The sequence below is a fragment of the Eptesicus fuscus genome, chromosome 13, assembly GCF_027574615.1.
Source record: "Eptesicus fuscus isolate TK198812 chromosome 13, DD_ASM_mEF_20220401, whole genome shotgun sequence".
Classification (NCBI taxonomy): Eukaryota; Metazoa; Chordata; class Mammalia; order Chiroptera; family Vespertilionidae; genus Eptesicus; species Eptesicus fuscus.
This window is the reverse complement of record NC_072485.1, coordinates 81,177,557-81,205,467: the sequence shown is the minus strand read 5'-3', so window position 1 is coordinate 81,205,467 and position 27,911 is coordinate 81,177,557. Positions and strand designations below refer to the sequence as shown.

General features: G+C 54.8%; 1 protein-coding gene across 1 annotated transcript; it reads left to right on the top strand.

Annotated features, from left to right (window-relative positions):
• Nucleotides 1-42: 42 nt before the first annotated feature.
• Nucleotides 43-19,012, top strand: SLC3A2 (solute carrier family 3 member 2). The gene is made up of 10 exons (XM_054725771.1): nt 43-161; nt 13,402-13,836; nt 14,220-14,393; nt 14,942-15,036; nt 16,590-16,658; nt 16,751-16,809; nt 17,004-17,202; nt 17,313-17,456; nt 18,291-18,374; nt 18,484-19,012. Exons 1-10 carry the CDS (start codon nt 92-94, stop codon nt 18,865-18,867), a joined length of 1,713 nt encoding a protein of 570 aa, XP_054581746.1. The 5' UTR covers nt 43-91; the 3' UTR covers nt 18,868-19,012.
• The last annotated feature ends 8,899 nt before the right edge of the window (nt 19,013-27,911 follow it).

The window sequence follows — 27,911 nt, the reverse complement described above, 5'->3', positions numbered from 1 at the left end:
TGCGTCTGGGTCAGAGCCTCCCACCCCCAAACCCTCCCCTGAGCTCCCCTTGCCCCCACACACCCTAAACCCGTGTGCAGGGCCCACCTCCATGGATCCCGAGCCTCCTGAACCCTCGACCGGGCCTGGTGCGCAGGGTGCCGGCGCGGGAGGCGACTCAGGTACTGAGGCCCGGGCTGGGGGCGCTCGGCTGCAGGTCCCTGCCTGGAGCCATGTCGGGGGTGAGCCAGGGCGGAGGCGCTCTGCTCGAGTCTTGGGACAGGGTCTGGTTTTCCTGGCTGGCCCCCCGCGTCCTGCGTCTGGCCCAGTGTTGCCAGGATCCTGACTGGCAGCGCGGCTCGCGCTCGGAGCACCGTGTTAAGCGCCCTGCATGAATCGATGAGTCCCCACATCCCAGGTGGTGGGTGCACTCACTACCCCTTTCCTAGGCGAGGGACCCCCTGCAACTCCCGCCTGGTTGCCAGGGTTCCCGTCACCTGGAGACTGGTTGCTGAGACCTGCCGCGTTCGGTCACCGGTCGGTGGTGGTGGACACCTAAAGTGCGCGCGCGTTTTACAGACGTGCACAGAGCCCTTGGGGTGTGCTCCGCTGTGCGACCTCACTTAGTGCCCACCCCCGGGGAGAGGGAGGAAGGAGAGGTTATAGATGAGGAACCCGAGACCCAGAGACCTTAGGTAACTTGCTTGTGTCATCCAGCTAAGAAACAGGAGAGCCAAGGTCCAGATCCAGGCCGCCTGATTCCACACCCTGCCCTTTGACATCCATGCTCGACTGCCCTCATCACACACTGGGACAAGGTAGCCGGGGACCAAGCAGATACACAGGAAACAAAATGGAATGATCTTCGGGTACCGTTTCTCAGTCTTCCCTCATTATTATCGCTCCACAGGCGCCTTAAAAAGACATTTTCCCCTTCAATTCCCACCCCCATGAAAAAATTGTTTAATACGTATATATATATTGTTTTTTTATTGAGGAAGGGAGAGGGAGATAGAAACATCAATGATGAGAGAATCATGGTTCGGCTGCCTCCTGCACGCCCACTACTGGGGATCAAGCCGGAAACCTGGGCATGTGCCCTTGATTGGACTCGAACCTGGACCCTTCAGTTCAGCAGTCGCCAACCTTTCAGACCTCACGGATCACCAGTGGTCCACAGACCACCGGTTGGCGACCGCTGCTCAGTCCACAGGCTGATGCTCTATCCACTGGGCCAAACCAGCTAGGGCCCCATGAAATTGTAATACCACTGATGCACTGTGTATCTGCCAGTGTACTGTGGCCTTTTGCGGGGCCAGAAACCTTCTCAATATCTAAGATTTTCCTGCCGCTCCTTCCTCTACCGAGAACCAATTTTCACTTCTTTGGGGGCAATGTGGTCCCAGGATAATATAACAAGTGACAGTGTACACAACATGGAGACAGTTCCAGTTTGAACAAAGTTATTATGGTCGAATAAATTCATTTGCTCAGTAACTATTAAGTGCTTTGTTCAAGTAGATGGACCAGGAAATTTATGGGAAATCCAGAAGTCCCAGAGTAGGCAGGCAGGGCGAGGGGGGTTGTATGTGGGAATGGAGATTGGAAATGCTCTATGGAGTGTCTGTCTGAATTTTGAAGGGTTAGATAGACTGACCCAGGGAGGAAATTTAAGTTAAAGAAACAATTTGAACACAGACTTGGAGGAGCTGGAAAAGGAAGAAAGTGTATGGATATAATCATGAAAGGAATATAGAATATAAAACTGGGAAAGATTTTTCTGGGGAAGGCCAGATGAGGAGGGCCTGGATTGCAAAGCCAAATCATTGAACTTAAAGATAGTAAGAAAAAAGCCCATAGAAGTTTTTGAGCAGGGTGGTGATTACGAATTGAGGAATAAGATGGAGACAAGGACATTAATTAGATTGTCTCAGTAGTTTAGGCTGCAGGTAAGTGGATTCTGTAACTAGTGTAATGGCAGTGGAAAAGGGAAGGAGAGGATTTAAGTCAGGGTCTCCCTCCAACTCACACCTACAAAAATGTCAGGAATGCAGATAAGCGATGTGAAGTGGGTGGGGCCTCTGGAGAGCTAGGCGGCCCTATCTTAGCTCCAGCTGATTGCCTTGCTTGAGTGGTCTCTAAAGAAATATGACCAAGAGGTTCAAGAAATCAAAAATTGTATATTTGCCTATTTTAAGTGTTGACTTCTAACTTTAATTTTTTAAAAAAGTGTTTCTTTTTAAAAAATATATTTTTATTGATTTCAGAAAGGAAGGGAGAGAGAAAGAGAGAGAGAAACATCAATGATGAGAGAATCATTGATTGGCTGCCTCTTGCACACCCCCCACTGGGGATCCAGCCCACAACCTGGGCATAGGCCCTTGACTGGAATGAACCTGGGATCCTTCAGTCCCCAGGCCGATACTCTATCCACTGAGCCAAACTGGCTAGTGCTAGTTTCAGTCGTTTGTGGTAAACACCTAATGTCCGTTTATTTATTTATTTTAATATGTTTTTATTGATTTCAGAGAGGAAGGAAGAGGGAGAGAGAGATAGAAACATCCATGATGAGAGAGAATCATGGATCGGCTGCCTCCTGCAAGTCTCCCATTGGGGATCAAGCCCACAACCCGGGCACGTGCCCTTGACCAGAATCGAACCTGGGACCTTTCAGTTCACAGGCCGACGCTCTCTCTATCCACTGAGTCAAACCGGCTAGGGCAAATGTCCGTTTTTTTAAAGCATATTCTGTGAGCCAATCAAAATATGCCTGTGAGCCAAAGGTGGTTAGACTGAGGTGTTTGTGTTTTTTTAAAAAATATATTTTATTGATTTTTTACAGAGAGGAAGGGAGAGGGATAGTCAGAAACATTGTTAAGAGAGAATCATTGATCAGCTGCCTCCTGCACACCCCGCACTGGGGATGTGCCTGCAACCAAGGTACATGCCCTTGACTGGAATCGAACCCGGGACCCTTCAGTCTGCAGGCCGACGCTCTATCCACTGAGCCAACCAGCTAGGGCAAACGTCCCTTTTTTTAAAGCATATTCTGTGAGCCAATCAAAATATGCCTGTGAGCCAAAGGTGGTTAGACTGAGTTTGCAACCTCTTTTGTAGTGACATAGAATCCACTAGAAAGGGGGACTGTCAAACACGGGATGCTCTTTCTGTAAGCTATAAAGGGGGTGAAGGGAATAGGTGCCAACAAAATCCAGTGTTCTTGGCAGTGGGGGATTACAGGTGACTTTCATTTAACATTTACTCTACCAGTATCGGTTGAGCACCTACTAAGCCGGGAGCTACAACAGGGAACAAAGCAGACAGGACCTTTGTGCACCTTGGGGTTTCTATTCTGGTGGATAGACACAGAAACAAACACATGAATAAGATGCCAAGCCCGGTCTGAGTGGCTCCGTGGTGGAGTACCGACCCAGGAATCAGAAGGTCATGGTTTGATTCCAGGTTAGGACACATGCCTAGGTTTCCCACTCAATCCCCAGTAGGGGGCACGCAGGAGGCAGCTGATCAATGACTCTCATCCTTGATGTTTTTATCTCCCTCTCTCTGAAATCAATAAAAACACATTTTTAAAAAATTACAACAGCCAACATGACAATAGCCGTCTAGTGTAAATGAATCAAAACCATACATATTTTTTTGTCAGATCAGCAAAAATATATTTTTTTTGGTGTGCCACAGGATTTTAGTAATTAGTTTATGTGTGCCATGAGATGAAGAAGGTTGAAAATCGCTGTCATGGAGGATGCAACCTGCTTTCAGGCGTTTTTCTCGGCATCTTTTGCCCCCTCCTGGCAGCAGGAAGCACTGCCAGGATTCGCAGAGGAGTAGGGATCTGCGGATGCGCAGTGCTCTGCTGGGAGCTCGGAGCAGGACGTTCACCTCTACGGCAAAAATTCAGTTTGAGAACAGAATTTCCTCATTTCCCGAACTGCCGAGGAGTGTGCCATTGGGGAGCTCTCCAAGGGAAGGATTAGACTGGTTCTGGGGGAGAATTGAAAATGCAGAATTTTATATAAGGAACAGCTTTCAGGCTGCTTTTGTTTTTTTAAATATATTTTTATTGATAGAGAGGAAGGGAGACGGGGAGAGAGAGAGAGAAACATCAATGATGAGAGAGAATCATTGATCGGCTGCCTCCTGCATGACCCCTACTGGGAATTGAGCCTGCAACCCGGGCCTGTGCCCTTGACCGGAATCAAACCCAGGAGTCGGTAGGCCGACGACGCTTTATCCACTGAGCCACACCGGCTGGGCTCAGGCTGCTTCTGTAACCTTGAGTGAAATTTATGGAAGCAAGGCCTGCTAGGAACCTTAATTGTAGGTCATTGCTTTGTTTTTTGGCCCAAAAAGATCAAGAGAGATGTCTGCTCTTGCCATTGATTTTTATTTATTTACTAGAGGCCCGATGCACGAAGATTAGTGCAAGAATGGGCCTTCCTTCCCCTGGCTGCCGGCACCGCCTTCACTCTGGCCCGGAGCCGCCTTTCTGCCTTCCCACGCTGCCCAGAGGCCCGGAGTAGCTGGGGTGGTGCGGAACGCCTGCGTCTTCGCCATGGCGTCCCAGCCCCGGCTGCTCGGTGCCTGTGTATACAAATTAACCTGCCATCTTTGTTGGGTTAATTTGTATACTCACTCCTGATGGGCTGGTGAGCATCACGAAGGTATGGTCAATTTGCATATTTTTATTTTATTAGTGTAGATTTTAAATGTATATTTTTTATTGATTTCAGAGAGGAAGGGAGAGGAGAGAGAGAGAAACATCAATGATGACAGAGAATCATTGATTGGCTGCCTCCTGCATGCCCCCTACTGAGGACTGAGCCTGCAACCTGGGCATGTGCGCTTATCGAACCCAGGACTCTTTAGTCTGCAGGCCAACGCTCTAGCCACTGAGCCAAACCGACTAGGGCTGTGCTTACCATTTAACATCTGATAAATTGTCTCCCAAAGGGTTCTTTAGCAAGTAGATTTTTGGCACAGGGAGATTGAAAAAAGACTTGCTCCATCCATTCCACAAACCAGCCTGATATCGCAGGACCTCCAGGAATGGTACGGCCTCCCTTTGGGATAGAGGCCAGTTAAAGTGCAGACGGTTGGCATTACACTGTACCTTTCAATTTTTTGGGAAAAAATTTAAGGTGAACCTGCTATTTCCTCTTTTTCTTTAGCGCTACGTGTTTGACACGTTTGGCCTGTCTTTAAGATTTAGTGCTTTATGTCTTGGCTGGGCAGCTCAGTTGGTGAGAGTGTGGTCCTGATAAGCCAAGGTTGTGGTTTAGATCCACGGTCAGGGCACATACAGGAAGCAAACAACGAATGAATGCATAAATAAGTGGGACAACAAATGGATGTTTCTCTCTCCCCTCTTCTCTCTCTCAAATCAATAAATTAACTTCTCTTTAGAAGTTTACTACAAATGATGTTGTCCACTAGTGATAGGCCCTCTCCAGACTTCCAAATTTTTACTACTATAATCAGTGTTGCTGTGAAATCTTTTGACTGTTGCTTTGTGCATATGTGTGAGAGTTTCTCTGGGGTATGAATCTAGGAGTGACATTGCTGGGTTATGGCTATATTTTCAATGCTACAGCCTGTTGCACATAGCTCGCTTGGAGTGATTGTTCTAATTAATGTTATGCATTTTCATATCCTTGTCATCACTTGTTTTAGTCAGATGTTGTGTATATGTGTGTGTGTGTGTGTGTGCGCACGCGTGCGCGCGCGCACGCATATATCTATATATATAAAAGCCTAAACAACTGTTAGGACCAAATGACCGGTTGATCAGTCGCTATGATGCGCACTGACCACCTGGGGGCAGACTCTCAATGCCGGATCTGCCCTCTGGTGGTCAGTGTGCTCCCATAGCCAACATCCTGTGGTCCTACCCCTGGCTGGCCAACCTCCCGTGGCCCCTTCCCCTGGCTGGCTGGCCCCGATCGCCCCAATCGGAACCTCCCGTGGCCCACCCCCCATCAGCCAGCCAACCTCCCGTGGTCTTGATCGGGATTGGGCGAGATGCCCTGATTGACCTGATCACTGGCCAGGCCAAGGGACCTCACCCGTGCACGAATTCGTGCACTAGACCTCTAGTATATATGTTTTTTTAATTTGATTTAAGAGAGGAAGGGAGAGGGAGAGATAGAAACATCAGTGATGGAGATAATCATTGATCGGCTGCCTCCTGCTCACCCCATATCGGGGATCGGGCCAGCAACCCGGGCATGTGCCCTGACCGGGAATTGAACCATGACCTTCTGGTTCATAGGTCAACACTCAACCACTGAGCCATGCCAGCCAGGCCTTACTGACTTTTAGGTATATTTTATATGCTTTACACAAGAGTTTATTAGTTTTATTAGTTTCAGATACTATATTTTTTAACATTTGTGGCTTGTAATCATTTGATATGTGTTTGAATATTTATTTTTATTCTCTTTCTTCCACTCAGTGGAATTAAGCTTCATGAGAGCAGGGACTCATTCCTTGCTACCTCCCCAGCTCATAGAACAGTGCCTAGAACATAGTAGGTACTCAGTATTTTGTGCGCGAATGTTTTCATTGCTAGTGGACATGGCAACTTAAATTTTTTTCCTAGTAGTTTGCTACTAGTGTTCAGAACAGAATTATTTTTGTATCTTGTCTTGTGTCTAGTATTTTACTGAACTCTTATCCTAATAATTTGTCTATAGATACAGTTTTATTTTTCTGTATAGGACTTTATTTGCTGGAAGTAGATAAAAATATTTAGGTCTCAATATTTTTCCCCAGATCAAGTGTTAGGTATCGATAAAAGTGTTTTTGTAAATTTCTGACATTATTTCAAAGAAATTTACTATATGGTAACTCAGTTCTAATGCTGCTTGCTAATTTGAGGATAAAAAGGGATTCCCCTTCCAAACTTGTGGTAAAATCCACTTTTCTTAAACTTCTGAGTTTTAAGTCAGCACCTTAATAGTACAAATTTTTGTTTTGAGTTTACCTACTCTTTTCATGGAAGAGTGGTAGTTAGAATCTAGATTTCTGTTATTTCATAATGTACCTTCTCTCTTTAGTGTAATGAATAAGAAAAATCTTTCTTAAATAACATTTCCATATTTGAGTGCATTCAACCAAGGGTCTACAGAAGAATCTGCTGTTATGACCTGTTTGCTACCATCCACTATGATCTGTTTTCTGTTCAGAATACTTCAGACACCAAATGTATGGGTTTTCCACACCAAGTAGTTCTCCACCTCTGTGCAAACACCAACCGGATGTCCTACAATTTATTCAGTTCTGAAACTAACACCTAGGGTTTGTACAGACCCCAGAGGTTAAGGCCTCGGTCTTACATACTATCCCCGACTTCAGACACCAATCTCAAGTAATCCGTTCCCAGGTTACTCACACTTCTATCTGAGCTGGCTACAAATCAGCGTTCCCACAACCCCCTCCTCAGGTTTGAATTTGCTGTAACAGCTCATAGAACTCAGGGTAACCCTCTACTTCCTATTACCAGTTTATTATCCTATACTAGAGGCCTGGTGCATGACATTTGTGCACGGGGGGGGGGGGGGGGAGGTCCCCTCAGCCTGGCCTGCGCCCTTTAGCAGCCCGGGAGTCCTTGGGGGATGTCTGACTGATGGCTTAGGCCTGCTCCCTGAGTGCCTTCCCCCTGGTGGTCAGTGCGCATCATAGTGACCAGTCATTCTGCCGTTTGCATATTACCCTTTTATTTTTTTATATTACCATATAAATTTTTTTATATTACCAATTTGCATATTACCCTTTTATTATATAGGATAATAAAAGCATAGGATGCATATTGTCCCATCAACCGGGAGTTCTTCTAGGAGTTCAACCAGGGTGCGGGCCGGCCGGGGGAAGGGAGAGAGGACCTGGCTGGTGGCAGTGGCAGCAGCAGGCGACTGGGGGAAGGGAGGGAGTACCCTGCCGGCAGCCGGCAGCCACTAGGGACCCTACCAGTGCACAAAATTTCGTGCACTGGGCCTCTAGTAAAGGATAACATGAATGAACAGCCAGAAAGGAGGTACACAGGAAGAGGGCTGGAAGAGTTCCAAGCACAGGAGCTTGGGGAGTGTTATCTTCCTGGCACATGGCTGTGTTCACCAACTGGAAGCTCTCCAAACCCTGTGTGTCGGGCTTTTATGGAGGTGCCATCGCGCAGGCACGTCCATGGCCACTGGAGATTAACTCAGTATTCAGCCTCTCCCCTCTCTCGAGGTCCAGGGGGTGGGGCCGAAAGTTGTAACCTACTGATCACTGGTAATTCCTCTGGCAACCACCCCCTATCCTGGGACTATCTAGGCCTCCCTCCTCCCCCCAGCACCTCCTTCACATACAAAACGACACTCTTACTACACTAGACCCCAAGGGTCTGAGAAGCCCTGTGTCTGGGAGGCCTAAGACCAAACATTAGAACACAAGATGGCCGGTCACCTCTGTTGTTCAGGAAGTAAAGGGGTCAGTAGCTCTCGTGCCGGAAACGGGGATGAAGACCAACGTAGGATGGTTCGCCTTGTGATTTTTTGCTTACAATGGTGCGAACGCAGTAAGAATTCAGGAGAAGGGCTAGGCTAAGCTGTGATGTTAGCTGTATTAGATACATTTTCGACCTACAATATTTTCAATTCACGATGGATTTCTTGGGATGTAACCCCATCGTAAGTCAAGGAGCATCTGTATTTCTCTTCTCCCAGTATCACAGCCTGTATTGCAGTGCCTCTGGGAGCATGTGCTCAGGGGGACTCACAATGGTTAGAAAATGTGTGAAATGGGGGCTGTGATAATCATGTAACAGGTGTAATTCTTCAGTCCCTATCCTAGTGGTGACTTCAGCTAAGATTCTCTACTGAAATCCAAGCTCCCACATTCTCATTATGTGCCTTTAGGTTATACTGTCGGAAAGCTCTGGGAGCGGTGAACCATTCTGGATGCCTGTGTCGTGTAGGCTGGCGCCTTCATTTCTCTTTGCCCAAGAGATGCTTTTAGTTGCATTTCCTTTACTCTTTCTGGTTCTTCCCCCCTCACCTTCCTCACCTTCCCTAAGACAACCCTCTTCTGTGTGAACCAGTGTCCCTGCTGCAGGATTTGGAATAACCTGACACCAGTTCTGCCCAGACAGCGGCCCACGCAGTCCCTTCGGTTAGGGTCTGCCTCCTCCTTCGCTCTCATTTCAGCTGCACTTGGACTTCCAAATGCTCAGTTTCTTAACTTCAGGCAACACCTCTTTTCAGGTGGCTGAACTGCTGGGGTGATGGGTGTCTCAGAGGCGGAGCCCCGATGCCTTTTCCTGGGTCTTTGGAATCATGTCCTGGGCTTGGGAGACGGTCTCCTGTTTCTAACTGTCCTCCCATCTTTGCTCTCTCTTTGGAAATCCTTTTTTATACTTTGGGGGAAATAATGTCCTTATCTTTTGGCCAAGGTCAAGTAATTCTCATCTGGTGGGAAACCAGGGACATGAATTTTTGCAACAGAATTAGAAAGATTTCAGGGCCCCGCCCCCACCTGCCGGCCTGAGTGTGAAGTGCTGAGGGCTCCTGGACCATCAAACTGCTTTTTTTCTTTGCTTTTCCTCATTTTCTCTTGAAGGCTAAATTCTTTTTGACAAATTCTATACTTTGCATTCCTGTGTTAAACATTAAATTTTATATTTGTCAACATACATTGTCGAATCCGAGGCTCTCTGGCCCCCTCCTGCCCTCTTTCTCCACCCTTGCTTTTCTGTCCTCCCCTTCCCCGATTTGGTACTGCTGTGTTTTATTTTGGCTGAACGGTTCCGAGTCTCGTCCCCTGCATAAACAGCTTCATCTTTATAAATACTGTTCTGTGGACGAAAGGGGCCACATGCTGACCTGACAAGCTCAGGGGAGGCCTGCATGGCGGTCTTGCAAACTCAGAGATCTAAAGTCACCACAAAGGATGGTCTGAAATTAAACTTTACCTAAAAGCAGTTATGGTGGGCAGTTACCTCCTAGGCCGGTATCTTCACTGACAAGGTCAACCTTTACCTTAATTCCATGGTCGGCAAACTGCGGCTCGCGAGCCACATGCGGCTCTTTGGCCCCTTGAGTGTGGCTCTTCCACAAAATACCACGGCCTGGGCGAGTCTATTTTGAAGAAATGGCGTTGGAAGAAGTTTAAGTTTAAAAAATTTGGCTCTCAAAAGAAATTTCAATCGTTGTACTGTTGATATTTGGCTCTGTTGACTAATGAGTTTGCCGACCACTGCCTTAATTGATCATATCTGTCTTTTTAAAAATATATATATTTTATTGATTTTTTTACAGAGAGGAAGGGAGAAGGATAGAGTTAGAAACATTGATGAGAGAGAAACAACAATCAGCTGCCTCCTGCACACCTCCTATTGGGGATGTGCCCGCAACCAAGGTACATGCCCTTGACCAGAATTGAACCTGGGATCTTTCAGTCCACAGGCCGAAGCTCCATCCACTGAGCCAAACCGGTTAGGGCCCCATCTGTCTTTTTGCATCTATGATAACATACCCTTTGAAAAGTCTGGGTAGCTTGTAATTTCCCTTTTTCTGGACCCCTCAGGGCACAACCTAATATGCTGGGAGCCAGGACAGAGATCACAAATTCCTTCATTGTTATGTTAATTGTTCCTTCACCCACCTAAGTATGTGTCTTTCATTTTACTTGTTATCCAATCCCAGGGGTTTCCCCCCACCCCCCCGCTTTGCTTTCTCCCGCCTCTCTAGTCTTTCACCAATGGATTTCATGTAACCCACCTCCATCCCTTTCCTTTGATGGCAATGTATAAATACAGATGTAACCCGCCATTCTCGGGAGCATTATCTCAATTCCTTGAGGTTCTGCTTCCCAGCATATATCGACAGTTTGGCTCAAATAAAATCACACAAATTCTTTACAGGTATCAATGGTTTTTTACGTTAACAGTTTAAATTCCTTTTCACTTGTACCTCTCTATCGTCACATGCTACTTTTGTTGAAGTGTGTCTAAGAAAGGAATTATTGGGGCTTGATTGATACAGTTCATCCACTCATTTACCAGACAAGCACCTGCTCTCTGCTACCTGAGAGGCAGGTCCACTGACAAATAGCACAAGGGCCCTGCCCCGTTTCAGGTGCCACAGGCGCCCAGACGAGGAAATGTAATACACAAAGGGGACGTGAGTGGTGGCAGAGGTAGGTGCACAGTGGGTGGAAAGTGATTCTTGTGGGGCAGCGGGGGAAAGCTGTCATTTGAGCTAAGTCTTGAATGAATAGGAGTTTATGAGGCAAAACTGGCAGAATAGGAAGGCAAAACACGGAGGGAGTGGCCTGGGCAAAAAGATGCCGAGGCAGCAAACGGCCTGTGGCTGAGGCTGCGGGGCGGAGGGTAGTCCCTGTGGTGGGTGTGGTGGGTGATAAATGGGCGGTAAGGTGTCAGCTACTTCATCCCGTGCCGAAGGGACTGGCGTTATCTGTCTGGAGCCACGGGACTGAGGGCGATGCTGTGTTCCTGGGGTGCGGGGTGGGGGTGGTGTTGGACCATCTCAAGGAGAGCTTCTGACCCCAGTGTTCAACCGTGAGCTTTCGTGCCGGGGATAAAGGTCTGGGCAGAGCCCCTGGTTGGCTCGGGCACCTGGGACGTCTTATCATCATCGAACACCGGACTGAACTCCAACCTCTGCCCACTTGGCTGCCTCCCTTTAGGAGTTGGTTCCGGCTTCACCAGGCCTGGGATGGGGTGTGGGCTCTGGGATGAAGGGGATGGCGGAGGATGAGCCTCTCACACCTTCGGCTCCCCTTCTTGTCTGTTGCTGCTTCAGATCTTGGTTTCTGCTTTCTTCCAAACATACAGCCATCTTGGCTTCCCGCCCCCGTGAGGGAGGGGGAGGAACTTCCTTCCTCCAGCTCTCTGAAAACGGCCCAGCAGGCACTGCCAGGAACCAGGCGTTCCTGAGGGTGAGGCGCCCCGGGGGCTGCTGTCCGGCAGCCCCTGCTGTGCTCACCTACCCCAGTTCAGGGATCGGCCTGTTGGGAAGTTGAGGTCTTCAAGGCCTCTGAGCAGAGCTGCCGCGGGGCGTCCATAGGGAAGGGGTCGGAGGCGAGGGCAGCTGGGGAGGCTGGGACTGGGGGGGGGGACCTGGGGTGGGGGAGGGTCTGACCATGGCCTCTCCCATCAGTTGTAGGAAACACCTAGATGCCGCTGACAGGCTACAGCCCAGAGGTTGCCCACCAGGCTCTCGTGCATGTCCAATGCCCAGCTGCCTGCATCCTGGCGCCAGACCCTGGGGGCGGGGAGGGTGAGACCACAGGGTCCAGGCAGGGTCATCATCAAACCTCCTGACAAGACTGGGCCGGGGCTGGTCCAGTAAAGTTCACACAGCCAAGCGGTGCAGCGGGCGTCCCCTAAAGAGCCGCTGCCTCCTGAGTGAACTGAGCAAGTCAGGACGAGTCTGCAGGAGTGGGCCGAGCCCTGCGGGAGCGAGCTCTGAGCCCCAGAGGGCTGAGCCCCCAGAGGGCTGAGCCGAGCCCTGCGGGAGCGAGCTCTGAGCCCCAGAGGGCTGAGCCCCCAGAGGGCTGAGCCGAGCCCTGCGGGAGCGAGGTCTGAGCCCCCAGAGGGCTGAGCCCCCAGAGGGCTGAGCCCCAGAGGTCTGAGCCCCAGAGGCCTGAGCCCCCAGAGGCCTGAGCCCCCAGAGGGCTGAGCCCCCAGAGGTCTGAGCCCCAGAGGTCTGAGCCCCAGAGGCCTGAGCCCCAGAGGCCTGAGCCCCCAGAGGCCTGAGCCCCCAGAGATCTGAGCCCCCAGAGGCCTGAGCCCCCAGAGGCCTGAGCCCCCAGAGGTCTGAGCCCCAGAGGCCTGAGCCCCCAGAGGCCTGAGCCCCCAGAGGCCTGAGCCCCCAGAGGTCTGAGCCCCAGAGGTCTGAGCCCCCAGAGGGCTGAGCCCCAGAGGTCTGAGCCCCAGAGGTCTGAGCCCCAGAGGTCTGAGCCCCCAGAGGTCTGAGCCCCCAGAGGCCTGAGCCCCCAGAGGTCTGAGCCCCAGAGGTCTGAGCCCCAGAGGCCTGAGCCCCAGAGGTCTGAGCCGAGGCCTGGGCGCACAGGGCGCAGGGTGGCTGTGCTCTAGGCCTTAGGGCCTCCCGCCGGCGGGGAAGGCGAGGCCGGCGGGGAAGGCGAGGCAGGCGGTGGCTTGAGTCCTGCGCAGGGCAAATAGGTCCCATGAGCACCCCGGGAGGTTCCTCTTTAAGGGGAGGTGGGCGGGCCGGGCCGGGGCGGGGCTCCCTGCGCCCCTCCCCGAGGTCGCGCCGCCCCGCCCCGCAGACGAGGTCTGGCGCTCGGAGCGGCCGCCGGGGAGAGCGTTCTGGGTCCCGGAGGTCGAGACCCGCGTCCAGCCGCCACCTGATCGCAGGCCGCGTCGTGTCGCCGGTCCCGCAGGCACCATGAGCCAGGACGCCGAGGTGGACATGAAGGAGGTGGAGCTGAACGAGCTGGAGCCCGAGAAGCAGCCGATGAACGCGGCCTCGGGGGCGGCCGGGTCCGCGGCCATGGCGGGCGGCGCCGAGAAGAACGGGCTGGTGAAGATCAAGGTGGCCGACGACGAGGCGGAGGCGGCGGCCGCCAAGTTCACGGGCCTGTCCAAGGAGGAGCTGCTGAAGGTGGCGGGCAGCCCGGGCTGGGTGCGCACGCGCTGGGCGCTGCTGCTGCTCTTCTGGCTCGGCTGGCTGGGCATGCTGGCGGGCGCCGTGCTCATCATCGTGCGCGCGCCGCGCTGCCGCGACCTGCCGGCGCAGGCCTGGTGGCAGAAGGGGGCGCTCTACCGCGTCGGCGACCTGCAGGCCTTCCAGGGCCCCGGCGCGGGCGGCCTGGCCGGTGAGCGCGTGCACCCAGCCCCTGACCCCAGCTCCCCGGGTTTCACGGGTCACCCCAGCGCCCCGGGTTTCACGGGTGTGCCGCTCGCACCCGCCCCCCCCCCCCCCCATGGACCCGGAGGGTTCTCCACCCCACCCGGTAGCGCCGCTGCCTGGGACGCAGCGCCTCCGGCCTTTCTTCAAAGAGTTTCCCCTTCCCCTCCCTCCCTCCCTCCTTCACGTGGGACGGTGACTCAGCCTCTGCCCTTCCTCCCGGAGCCCCGGGTTCCTGTAGCAACGTGCTCGGCCCTTTACATCAGCTGCTCGCCCTCCGCTCCGCTCTGAGCCCCGGGGGCGGGGAGGGTCCCAGGCCCGCCCACTCTGACCTCGTCCCTCCCGTCGCAGGCCTGAAGGGGCGCCTGGATTACCTGAGCTCCCTCAAGGTGAAGGGCGTCGTGCTGGGCCCCATTCACAAGACCCAGAAAGACGACGTCGATGGGACCAACTTGGAACAGATCGACCCCGCTTTTGGCTCCAAGGAAGATTTTGAGAGTCTCCTGCAGTCGGCCATGAAAAAGAGTGCGTGCCTTTGTTAGGGGCCCGGGAGGACCTTGGAGTTGGCAAGGGAGCAGCTAGGAGGGGAAAGGCAGGGGAGGGTTTTTGTCTGCCCCGCTGCTGCTGGCTCCGAGCTTTGCTGGCAGGCACCGAGGAGACGGGAGGCTCGGCCTAAGCGGGGTTCGCCTAGCGGCTCAGGGACTTCCCACTTGCTGTGCAGGCCGTTCACTTCTGGGCTTCAAAACGGGCTTTCACTAAGGTGGTGGTTTTTAAACTTGAAAAGAGTGGACCCTTTTGGAAAGAAAACCCAGATAAAACCTTGTCTTTAAAAGGGTTCGCTCTGGGTGGGGAGCCCAGGACCCTCTCGATCAGCCTTCTCTTCATGCTGTTCACCTGCTGCCCTGTGAGGTGCCAAGGCCCCTTCTTGCTCGTGTCTCGGTTTCACTGGACTGAGGCTTGCCAGGGTTCAAACCTAAGCTTCTGTCACAAGTGATACAAAGGAATCGCTCTGCTGACGGGTATTGGTTGCTCTCCTCCTTTCTCAACACCTGCTTCTCCCTCCACTGTTCCAGGCATCCGGGTCATTCTGGACCTCACTCCCAACTACAGGGGCCAGGACTCGTGGTTCCTCCCCACTCAGACGGACGCGGTGGCCACCAAGATAACCGTGAGTGTGCGGGTGCCCATGGCAGGTGGGGGCCAGGTCCTTGGCTTGTGGGGTCCTTGCATGGCAGCCCGTCGTAAACCCAGCCCCCCTCCCGCAGGGGCCCTGGCTCCTGCAGCCGAGCAGGCATGCCCCCCCCCCCCCCCAGCGGCAGGCAAGTGCACCCGTTTTTTGCTTGTTCCCTTGGGGCGCTCCTTTTTCCTGTTTCCTCGACTCTGGTGGTGACTGTGCCTGGAGGGGAGCTTCTCAGATGCTAATCTGGGTTTGGCTTTGCTTCCTTTGGGGAGAGGAGCGCTTCCCAGTGGGAGTCTGTCCGGACTGGTTTGCCAGTCCTTGTTTGATGCTTTGAAGTACAGCCCTGCCTGAAATTCCAAGCGTGGGGATCTTCCTGTGTCTGAGGCGGTGCCAAGTGTTTTATAGATGTTTTCCAATCCCCGGCGAACCCACACAAGGTCCCTATCGTTAGCCCCGAACTGCACGCGGACACTAAGGTTCAGAGGGTTCCATGTGCTGGGTTGAGGTCCAAGTAACCTCATTCTTGAACCTCTTCCCTGAAGGTGTAGGCTCAAGCTCTGTAGCCCACAGGCTGGGCTGGGGGAGGGGCTGGCAATGTCACCCAGGCTCCTCAGGCCTGCCTTATGGGACACTGACCGGTTCAGAACAAACGGGCAGAACAGAAATGGAGGCAGAGCCTCATGTGGCTGGCAGCCCTGATTTGGCGGTAGGATCTGTCCTCCCGGCATTTCGGGAGGACCTGGGAGTCATCCAGCTCACCCGTCAGCACGCTGCTGGAAGACCCTTTAAGCGTTACTGATAGGGAAGTTTTCGGATGGTAACGAGACGAAGATGGTGGCTCAGATGAAAATGGAGACGTGAGGAGGGAGCACACGGAGCAGGGAGGAAAAGGGGAAAACGGGCAGTGGGAATGGGGTTTCATGTTCTGAGCCTCACACGCCAGGGCTTCAGGCCTGGGCCTGTCCCCCAGAACCGGCTCTTTGTCCCACATCTTCATGGAAACTGCCCAGGGGGGATGCTTGGCATTTCAGTCTTTCATCCTCGGGTGGCCCTGCCCAGCTCTGCCCTGACCACAGCCCTTTGCACCGCTCCTGGCCTCAGGACATGGGAGAGGAGTCATTCTTTGTCTGGGGGTTTTGACTGGTGTTTGAGCCCTGTCACTGCGCCTCTCTCAGTGAGACTTTTGCTTCTTTGAGACTATTTCCCCGTCTCTGAAATGGGTATGCAGCACTCCACACGTGCTAAGGATTAAACGAGGTTACGGTTATGAACACACTTTCTCTCTCGGGCCTCCTCTGTGGTTATCAAAGGTGAAGCCATGGGCTGGAGTAGAGAGAGATCGCTGCGAGAAGCAGTGATCAGTTAGGAGGGGAGGGACCAAGGGCTAAACCTTTATAATGGAGGTGGGGACACGAGGCCATTCCCGGCTCTCTTGCAGGTGCCTGCCCAGGTCACGAGGAAGCACCTGGCAGGCAGGCTGCGTGGGGGCCTCCGCAGCAGAGTGTCACTCTGTCCTTTGTCGCCCCGTGTCCCCCCCGTAGGATGCTCTGAGCTTCTGGCTGCAGGCTGGTGTGGCTGGGTTCCAGGTTCGGGACGTGGAGAAGCTGAAGGTGAGTTCCATTCCCAGGAGAGACGCAGCCTTGGTGAGCAGGCGGGACTCGCCAGGGCCGGGTAGTAGTTGCCTCTGCTTTTTGCCTCCTAGAATGCGCCTCTGTTGTTGGCCGAGTGGCAGAACATCACCAAGAGCTTCAGTGAAGATCGGTGAGTGCCAGACCCCTTGTGGGGGTACCCTCAGTGGAGTGCTAGGCCCTGGGAAGGGGGGAGTTCCTAGTTCAAATGTCTTCCTCACTTCCTTTCTTCCTTTCTTGTCCTGTGCCAACCTTGACCTTCCTTTCTTGTCCTGTGCCAACCTTGACCTTCCTTTCTTGTCCTGTGCCAACCTTTGCTCTCTGCAGGCTCTTGATTGCCGGAACTGGGTCCTCCGACCTTCAGGAGATCTTGAGCCTGCTCGAACCAGCCAAGGACCTGCTGCTGACGAGCTCGTACCTGGCGGCCGCCCCTTTCACTGGGGAGCACGTGGAAACGCTGGTCGCCCAGTACTTAAGTGCCACTCGTGGGCATTTGACCAATGACAGTCGCTGGTGCAGCTGGAGTGTGAGTACCACCGTGGCGGGAGAGGGCAGGGTGCGTTTCGGAGGAAAGGGGGGGTGTTGCGAGACGGGCGGTGGGGGCTTGGGGGCTCACCGGTGCGCCCATTCCCACAGCTGTCCCAGAAGGGCCTCCTGACTTCCTTCGTGCCGGCCCCGCTCCTCCGCCTCTACCAGCTGCTGCTCTTCACGCTGCCGGGGACCCCGGTGTTCAGCTATGGGGACGAGATCGGCCTGAAGGCAGCGGCCCTACCCGGACAGGTACTGGGTGCTGCCTTCTCGGCGCAGGGGGGGAGCCGTGTTTACCCGCCAGGATAGGCGTGGATGCCGCGGACAGGCGTGACCCGCGGGGGAGCTGCGTTTGTTTCCTGGTCGGTCTCCTGGTCGGTCACCTGGTCCGTCGCTGTGTGGCCGCGGCAAGCGGTGTCATATCTCCACGTCCCGGTCATCTGTTCTGCGAGGCTGCCTCTCTTGTAGGGCGGTTCGGATAAAGTGACGGCTACTTTAATGCAATGTCGTACCTGGTAGTGTTCAGTATGATACTCACTCATTCATTCACTCACTCACTCACTCATTCATTCATTCATTCATTGGACAATGGGTACTCTGCTGGGCTCTCCTGGTTTAGTGGGGGAGCCAGGTGAGTGAGAGAAGGGATAGGGTAAGACCGGAAGGCACGCGCTTAGCTCTAGCCACAGGCATGGAGGCTGCCCCCTGAGCTGGTATCTCTAGAGCCGGTCATTCATTCATTCCCCACGTTTTGCGGAGTGATTCCCGTGCGCCGTGCCTGGAGCACAGAGCAGTGCACAGAGGGCTGAGTGCTCCGCAGAAGGAAGCCACAGGGAACCCTGTGAGACAGCTGAGCGGAGGCGGGAGTGAGGAAGCTGGCCCGGGGCTGTCTGGGGGAGGAGCCCCCTGGCCGAGGGGCAGGGCACGGACCTGAGGTGGGAGCCGGACTTGAGGTGGGAGCCGTCCTTGCTGCTCCCAGAAGTTAGGTGAGAGGGCGGGAGGGCCTGCCGGGGGCCGGGGGCACAGGAGGAGGAGAAGGGGGAGTGGGGCCAGCCTTCCCCAAGTCCCGTTTTCCCTGCCTTCCAGCCTGAGCAGGCCCCGGTCATGCTGTGGGATGAGTCCAGCTCCTTCAACACCTCGGGACCTGTGAGCTCCAACATGACGGTGAAGGTACGGGTTTGAGGGGGCAGGGCCTGACCAGCAGCCGGCCCGGTGGCTTGTGGGGGTTTGCAGCCAGCAGAGTGCTTCATCTCTCCCGCTATGCCTCCATCGCTTGCAGGGCCAGAGCGAAGACACTGGCTCCCTCCTGACCCTGTTCCGGCGGCTGAGTGACCACCGGGGCAAGGAGCGCTCCCTGCTGCACGGGGACTTCCACGTGCTCCCCTCGGGGCCCAACCTCTTCTCCTACGTCCGCCACTGGGACCAGAACGAGCGCTACCTGGTGGTGCTCAACTTCGGGGACGTGGGCCAGCCGGCCCGGCTGGAGGCCTCCAGCAGCCTGCCCGCCAGCGCCAGCCTGCCCGCCAGCGCCAGCCTGCCCGCCAGGCTCGACCTGCTGTTCAGCACCCAGCCGGGCCGCGAGGAGGGCGCCTCTCTGGAGCTGGGGCGCCTGAAATTGGAGCCCCACGAGGGGCTGCTGCTCAGCTTCCCCTACGTGGCCTGATCCTTGGCCTGCCCCTCCTCCCCTCCCCCCCCCTTCCCAGGCCCTTTGGGTTCTGGTTTCTCCTGTTTTTTTACTGTCACAGATTACAGATGAGCCCCAATAGGGTGTTTTCTGGCTTCAAATAAAAGTTACCCCTGTCTAGTGAGGTCTGTCTTCCCTCCACCTTCTGTTACGGCAGGAATTTCTCCTCCTCTTCTCCCCCCGCCCGGACCTTCCCCACGGTGATCAGGGTCTGAGAGTTTCATGCGGCTGCCAGCCCGGGCAGGAAGGGGCCTGCCAGCCGGAGCAGGGAGGCTGGGGCTCTGGGCCTAGCACCCGGGCCTCCCCCCCCTCCCCCCCGCTGGGCGTGCTCTCCTGAGGTCTCGGTCTTGCGGACTCTCCCTCAGCAATGGGTCTGCCGCTAAGTGTGGTCAGCTTTCCCGTTTTTGCAGACTTAGCCTTTCGGGGGATGGAGTGGGAGTGGGGCGGCCTGTTGTCTAAGAGCTGCTTCTAAAGGGTACGAGAGGCCACTCGTTCAGGAGGCCCTGACTGCACACTCAGCACGTGCCAGGACGTGTTCTGGGTCCTGGGGCAGAGGAGGGAACAAAGTTCAAAAATCCCCATCGCCTTGGGGTTTATGTCCTGGCGAGGCAGATTAAATGGCCCTGGCTGGTGTGGCTCAGTGGGTAGAGCGTCAGCCTGCGGACTGAAGGGTCCCAGGTTCGATTTTGGTCAAGGGCACATGCCTGGGTTATGGGCTCGATCCCTAGTGGGGGGCGGGGGGTGCAGGAGGCAGCTGATCCAGTGATTCTCATCATTGATGTTTCTATCTTCCTCTCCGAAATAATAAAAATATATATATTTTTAAAAAGTAAGCTGAATAAACTTTAGAGTATGGTGATAGTTGTCGAAGAAAAAGTAAAGCAGGAGAAGAAGAGGGTGTTTAGGGTGGGAGCCAGGGAGGCCTCCCCAAGGAAGTGCCCTCTGAGTGAAGGGCCTGAAATAACTGGGCGGGTATATGGGGAGGAGCTTGCCCGGCACTGAGGAAGGAAGAGGAGGGATGAGGGCTAGTTGGCGAGGGGCGGTCACCGCAGCTGCAGCGTTGGGCAAAGGGCACAGTGAGGGCACGCTCCCCCAGACTGCCCTCCCTCGGGCTCCTTGCTGAGATTAGTTTATAGCCAGAGGGTGCCTGTTCGCACTGACCCGAGGGCGGGGTGCGCGGCGCTCAGGGCGGAATCCAGCCGTGAAGCTCCTCCCAGGGCATCCCGGACCCCAGACCTGGCACACAGCACTGGCCGAGCAGGGCGCCCCCAGCCTTTGGCCTCCACAGTGCTCTTGGGGCTCACATCCTGCTGGCTCCCACGACTGACCTTCAGTCCCAGCCCCTCCCAGAAGTCCAGGCTAAAACCTTCAGCCTCCTCATAAACCACAGGGCCAGGCGGACTGACGTCCCCATGCTAGCTGCTCCCCATGCTAGCTGCTCCGTCAGGGCATTCCGGCCTGGAGGTCACCGCCCAGAGCTGAGGGCAAAGGCCGACCTCCAGACCGGATGAATTTTTTTTTTTAAAGTGTGTTTTTATTGATTTTCGAGAGAGGAAGGGAGAGGGAGAAAGAAACATGGATGAGAGAGAACAATCGGTCGCCTCCTGCATGCCCCCCCCGCCGCTTGGAATGGAATCTGCACCCCAGGCATGTGCCCTGACCGGGAATCGAACCTGCGACCTCTTGGTTCATGGGTCAACGCTCAACCACTGAGACACCGGCAGGGCTAGTTCTTTAAAAAAAAAAAAAAAATATAATAAAAATATATATATATATATATATATATATATATATATATATTTTATTGATTTCAGAGAGGAAGGGAGAGGGAGCGAGAGAGATAGAAACATCCATGATGAGAGAATCATTGATCGGCTGCCTCCCTCACGCCCCACACTGGGGACCGAGCCTGTGACCTGGGCCTGTGCCCTGACCGGGAACCAAACCATGACCTCCTGGGCTGCCCAGATGAGTTCCTCACCACACAGTCCGAGGGGACAGGATGGCAGTGGGGGTGCTGAGCCGTGGCGCAGGCTGGCGGGTTTTAGCCGGCTCCCTGGCTGCTCATTCCGCGGGGAGGCTGATGGGGTGGTGGCTGCTACTGCTCAGAAGATACCAGGGTGGTGGCAGGGGGCTGGTCCCAAGTGGTGGGGTCCCCATTTATTTTGCTGTTGGAGCCTCCGGGGTCAGCGTGAGGATTCTCTGCCCTGGTCGGGGTAGTTGGGCCCTCCTCGCCTTAGAACGCTAGCTCCTGAGGGTTGGGCCGGGGCCTCTGAGGGTGTCCTGGAAGAGGGAACAGGTCAGGTCCAGGCCCAGTCCTGTGTGCTCACCGGCTGCCCGCTCCGCATCTGTGCCTGAGGCCGCCTGCGGGAAGGCGTGGGACCGGCATGTGCTCTGCGGGGCCAGCACAGTTCCAGGGAAGACACACCCAGCCCGCCGGCCAGCTGGACCGGCTCCCTCTGCCAGGTCTTCCCTCCTCCTCCCGCTTCTGGCTTTGTCTAACCCAGGCCTCTCTCCCAGAGGCTCCCCACCTCTTCCCTCTCGGCTCCTTCCCCAGGTCCCCAGCTCCCCAGCTCCCCCGCTTTTCTCCGGGCCCCTCGGACCCACAGTTTGTAACGTGAGGTCGCTGCAGGTGGAGCCTCCTCATGACTGCGTGCTTTGCAATTCACTGTGGACTTTGCTGCTGTTAATCCTCACCGAGGATATCCTTCCCCTGATTTTTAGAGAGAGTGGAAGGGAGGGGGAGAGGCACAGAGAGAGACACATGGATGTGAGGGTGACACATCGATTGGTTGCCTCCCGCATGCGCCCCAACCAGGGCCGGGGATTGAGCTGGCAACCTAGGTACGTGGCCTTGACCAGAATTGGACCCGGGACCCTTCAGTTTGCGGGCTGATGCTCCATCCACGGAGCCAAACGAATTAGAAGTGGTCAAATATACATCACAAAACTTAGCATTTTAACCATTTTGACTCTGCAGTTCAGTGGCAGTAAGTACCTGACACCGTGCGACCACCCCCACCCCCTCCTCCAGCGCATCATGATGCCAAGTGGAGACAGTCCCCATTGGACACCAACTTCCCCAAATTTGTTTTTAAAATGGAACATGAATAAACGAAGAATTGAATGACCACGGTCAGATTTTCAGCACCGCCGGGCGGGGGCCTGTGGGGCCCTGGCCCCTGTGCTGCGGGGGGCAGGTGAGAACATCAGCTTATGCGCCCTGGAGTTTGAAAAGCTGTTCCATGGCCCAGGCCTGTGTGGCTCAGTGGATAGAGCGCCGGCCTGCGGACGGAAGGGTCCCAGGTTCAGTTCAGGTCAAGGGCACATGCCTGGGTTGCGGGCTCGCTCCCCAAAAGGGGGCGTGCAGGAGGCAGCTGATCAATGATTCTTATCATTGATGTTTCAATCTCTCCCTCTCCCTCTCCCTCTCTGAAATCAATTAAAAAAAAAAAAAAAGACTTGGAGGCCCCTGGGAGCCAGGCCCCGGGGGGCAGGGAGGAAGTGTTTGATCCGGGAGAGGTCGGGAGAGTTGTGACTTCACTGGCGCGGAGCGAGGCGCCGGCAGGCATTTCTGCGGCAGAGGGGACATTATGTCCAGCCACTGAGCGGAGACACAGTGAGTGTGAGGGACCAGGGGGCACAGTGTTGGACAGTTTGGGGGAGCGGAGTGAGCCGAGCAGGCTGAAGCGCGGAGGGCGACCACAGCTGTGCCCACGTTAGCCCCGCTGCGCGTGGTGGTTCTCCACCGGCTGTTCAGATGCCTGCGGAACAGTCTCTCCCGCGGCCTGGCCGGTGTGGCTCGCTGGTTGGAGCATCGTCCCGAGCACCCAAAGGTGGGGGGTTTGCTTCCAGGTCAGGGCACATCCCTAGGTTTCGGGTTCAATCCCCAGTCCGGGTGCGTACGGGAGGCAACAGATCCATGTTTCTCCCTCACATCGCTATTCCCCTCCCCACCTCTCTCTCTCTCTCTCTCTCTCTCTCTCTCTCTCTCTCTCTCTCTCATCAATAAGATGAGAATTAAAAACAAAACAAAACTCTCCCATTCAACACCTACTAAATTGGAACCTCCAAAGGGGTGAGCCGGGGAGTTTTTCTTTCTTTTGGAGGAGAGCTTTTTGTTACTTTTATGTACAGAAAACTCAGCAGGGTCCCTTTAGCTCCGGTTGGTGGCCAGTTCAAAAGCAGCAGGAGCAGCATTTCCTGGTGGAGGGGGATGGCCTGTGAGCGGGCCAGGGAGCTGCACGGCGACCTGAATGTCTAGCTGGGGAGGGGGGAGCAGGCTGGGGCATGCGGCGGAGTGGGGGCGGCAGGAGAGGCAGCTGCGGTGGAAGGGGGTGGGGTGGGCTCCAGGTACGCGTGCTGGGGCAGGCGCCCTTGGACTGGCAGGTGGAGGTGTCCAGCAGGGGGAGGGGGAGCTCTTAGAGGTGGGGGTGCAGACTGTGAGTGTGGATCCTGCCTGTGATTGTGCAGGGTGAGAAGGCCGGAGCCCCGAGGACTGGCCACACTTACAGGACAGACAGCGGGAGAGGAACCCACAACGAAGGAGGAGAAGGCATGGCGGTCTGGGGGCGGGGGGGGGGGCATGGGGACCAGGAGGGAGGCCAGGCCCGGGTCGGATGGAGCCGAGCTGTTCCAGCTAGACTTCAGCCTTGGTGACCGGCTCATCGGTGGAGAAATAGGTTTTTCTGATTTCAAGGGTGGGTGGTACTTGTACACGTTTCTAGATCGTATCAGTTGGAGTTCGCGGTTTTCTTAAGCAGCAGAAGAATTCATTGAAAGGCCACCCAGGAGGAGGCAGGACCAGATTTGCAAAAGGGCCGGAAGCCAGCATCAGGCAGCAGGAAGTCCAATTGTCTTCTAACTGGACCGGCCCGGAGGCTGCCCCGGGGGGTGGGGGGTGGGGGGGGGACACGCTGCCAGTGCCGCGTGTGTTTGGGCACAGAGCCTGCAGCTGCTGGGGTGGAGTGTGGGTGATGCTGACCTCAGAACACGCTCCCCTGGCCCTGACGTGTCCTGGGTCCAGGTGCCTTCACGGTGGGGGCCCGTTTCTCACCCACACAACGGTGCTGATGGGCGTGGGGTGGCCCTATAGAGCAGAGTCGAAGTGACTTTAAGGTTTTCGGCTTGAGCAGCTGGAAGATTGGATTTGCCATTTATTGAGGTGGGGAAGCCTGCCGGGACCCGGCTTTAAAAGCGGAAGAGGCCCCAACCAGTTTGACTCAGTGGATAGAGTGTCGGCCTGTGGACTCAAGGGTCCCAGGTTCGATTCCGGTCAAGGGCATGTACCTTGGTTGCGGGCACATCCCCAGTAGGGGTTGTGCAGGAGGCAGCTGATGGATGTTTCTCTCTCATTGATCTTTCCAACTCTCTATCCCTCTCCCTTCCTCTCTGTAAAAAATCAATAAAGTATATATTAAAAAAATAATAAAAATAAATAAATAAAAGCAGAAGTGGCCTGGCGGCATGGCTCAGGGGTTGAGCATCAACTTGTGCACCAGAAGGTCACGGTTCGATTCCCGGTCAAGGCCTAGGCCTCAGTTGTGAGCGCAATCCCCAGTGGGGGGCAGCCGAGGGGTGATTCTGTCTCATCACTGATGTTTCTATCTCTTCCTCGCCTTTCCTCTCTGAAATCAATAAGAACATTTAATAAAAAAAAAAGAAAGACGGGGGAGGGAGCAGCTGTTCGGGGCTTGGTGCCGTTGAGAACAGGTAGACATCTAAGGGGCAATGTCGGACGCTGGCTGGCCATGCACTCGGCGTTCGTGCAGACCTGCACGTCCCCCACTGGGGATCGAGCCCACAATCCAGGCCTGTGTCCTGACTGGGGTTGAATCCGGGACCCTTCAGTCCACAGGCCGACGCCGACGCTCTATCCACTGAGCCAAACCGGCTAGGGCCATTGATTTTTAGATAAAGGAAGGAAGAGGGCGAGAAAGAAACATCCACGGGAAAGTGAAACATCCATCAGCTGCCTCCTTCACGCCCTCTACTGGGGATCGAGCTGCAACCCAGGCACCTGACCGGAACCAAACTGGCAACCTTTTGGTGCACGGGATGATGCCCAACCCACTGAGCCACACTGGCCAGGGCGAGGCTTTTCCCCCCTAACGATGGCAGCAGTAACAGCATATCTGCTTCCGTTGTGGGGAAAGGAGCCTTGCTGGGTGGATGCCTTGGAGGCCGGGCGAGGGGGTGGGATCTAGTGGGTGGGGGTAGGGGGGGAGCAGGGCGGGCCTTCCGGGAAGCCGGTCGCGGAGCAGGTGCAGTATGTGAGTCCAGAGCTGGCGCCTCGACGTGGTGGGAGCTGTGGAATCCCACCCACAGACTGCTCTTCCTCTGGCAGCGGGACAGGAAGCAGGTCACCAGCGGGAGTGAGGACTGGGGCCTCAACAATGCCGGAGGTCTGAGAGGGAGAAAGTGCACGAAGAAGCGCCCAGGACCATCCCAGCCACAGTGTCTGTCTGGGAGCTAGGAGCAACCGCGTCACCCACTTGTCAGACTCGCAGGCCCGCCCCCGACCTGTGGAGTCCGCGTCGGCGTCTGAGCCCGGATCCCAGCGCCTCCCGGGCCGGCTCCGGCGGCACAAGCCCTGACGCAGGAGAAGGCACAGCGCTGTTCGAGGGGCAGGTGGGTTGATTGACAGGCTTTTGCTTCTCTTGGAGGTAACCAATCGGCGCTTGACCTTGACAACTCTAGATCCCTCTAACTGGTGGTGGGGGACCCCCCCCCCCCAAATATCAGTGCGGTAAGGAGAAAAACGTTCCCTCTTCTTCGGAAGCCACAGAAATAAGCGCCGATTCTTTCTGCACCACAAAGCCGTCCCTGCACATGTCATTTCTAACAAAGGCGTCTTGTGAAGACAATGACACGTAGGCGGCTGTTGCTTCGGCTTTTGAAAGTCACCTTTAACTGGGAAAAAGCTTGCGATTCTGATCGCCTGTCTTCCTTAATCACGCGTTGCCCCGGCAATAACATTTAAATTAACACCTCTGTTTTCAGAAGGTGTGAACACCTGTGAGGGTTTGGTTAAGCCGGAGGGGGAGCGCTGGCCGATCTCTCTCCTCCCACGTGCAGGAGGTGAAATGAACTCAGTGACGGCAAGGTTTTATTTAATCCTTTTAATCCTCGCCGGAGGAATATGTTCACTGGGGGAGAGAGAGAGAGAGAGAGAGAGAGAGAGAGAGAGAGAGAGAGAGAGAGATTGTGTGCCTCCCATACTCCTCCCGACTGGAGATTGAACCCCAACCTAGGTACGTGCCCTGACCGGCAATCGAACCCAAAACCTTTGGATGCATGGGAAGATGCTCCAACAAACTGAGCCACACTGGCCAAGTCTTGTCTCCTTTAAATGAAGGCCCAGGAGGCCAGCACACCTGTTGTGAGGGGCAGGGGAGGGGCAGGAGGACGGAGGTGAGAGCTGGGAATTCCTTTGGGAATAAGGCAAGGGGCTGACGGAGGACGAGTCCGAGGGGAGTGACATGGCACCCTGGGTGCCGTGGCTGAGGCCCGGGGCCCTGTGCCGCCAGGCGAGCAGGAGGACAGCGTGGGCTTGGCGATCCCTGGGGGCGGCCTCCTAGCTCTGCCCCCGACTAGACCTCAACCTGTTTCCTCACCTGGAGGTGGTGGGAGCTGTTGTTACTCCCAACACTCCCGACACCAGATGTGTTGTCTTTCCCCCGAACCAGCCGCTCGCTCCTCTGATGCCCTGGACGTGACGGGTGGCCTGCGATCAATCCCGCTCAGCTCTGACTGCCGGAGCCAGCGTGGGCCGCAGGTTCCCGCTCATCCCACGGCCGGCCCCATCTGAGGTGTCTCAGGGGTCACCGGTACTGGTGACCGACTGGCTGTGACCCCGGGGGTTCCCACAGGCCCCTCCTCGGGTTCCAGGATTCTCTCGGATGGCGCACAGGCCCAGGGACGGCTTCACTCACTGCTCACTCAGGAGCACCGGCTCCGGTCAGGGCCCAGGCCCAGGTTCGGGCTCGATCCCCAGTGAGGGGCGTGCAGGAGGCAGCCCATCGATGATTCTCTCGTCATTGATGTTTCTCTCTCTCCCTCTCCCTTCCTCTCTGAACTCAATTTTTTTTTAAGGGGTTAATTGTGAATAAGAAAAGATGCTCCTCTCACCTCCGTCATTCAGGAAATTCCCAGGGTTTTAGGAGTTCTGTGTCAGGAACTGAGACAAAAAAGCAAATGCATATTTCTTTTTATTTTATTTATTTTTCATTTTTTTATTATTATTTTTTAAATTTCTTTACTGATTAAGGTGTCACATATTTGTCCTCATCCCCCCATTCCCATCCCCCACCCCTCCCCACGGATGCCCCCACCCCCCTGTTGTCCCCAACCATTGGTTAGGCTTGTATGCATGCACACAAGTCCTTTGGTTGATCTCTCCCTCCTCCCCCCACCCTCCCCTACCCTCCCTCTGAGGCCCGACAGTCCGATCGATGCCTCCTTGTTTCTGGGTCTGTTCTTGTTCATCAGTCTATGTTGTTCATCATGTCCCCTAGATGAGTGAGATCATGTGTTACTAGATATATACTTATAAGAACCGAATGTGAGACGAGCAATAATAGTTACGCTGACAGGCAAATGAATCAGTCTGTAGTTGCATATTTCTTTTTAAAAAATATATACTTCTATTGATTTCAGAGAGGAAGGGAGAGGGAGAGAGAGGGGGAGAAACATCAATGATGAGAATCTACGCCCCACACTGGGGATCGAGCCCACAACCTGGGCATGTGCCCTGACCGGGAATTGAACTGTGACCTCCTGTTTCATAGATCGACACTCAACCACTGAGCCACACTGGCCACTGGCCAAATACATATTTCTTCTATCACAGAGAGGGACAGCAACATCCATCTTGAGGGATTTTCAAGATTCAAAGAGGGAGTTTGTTCACGCGTCAGTCAGGGCGGGTAGAATGCTCGTAGGAGCCCGTTGTTCCCAGCTGTCCAGGCAGCAGCAATATGATGACCAGTTACTGTCCGCTAGGCCACAACGTTCCCAGTCCT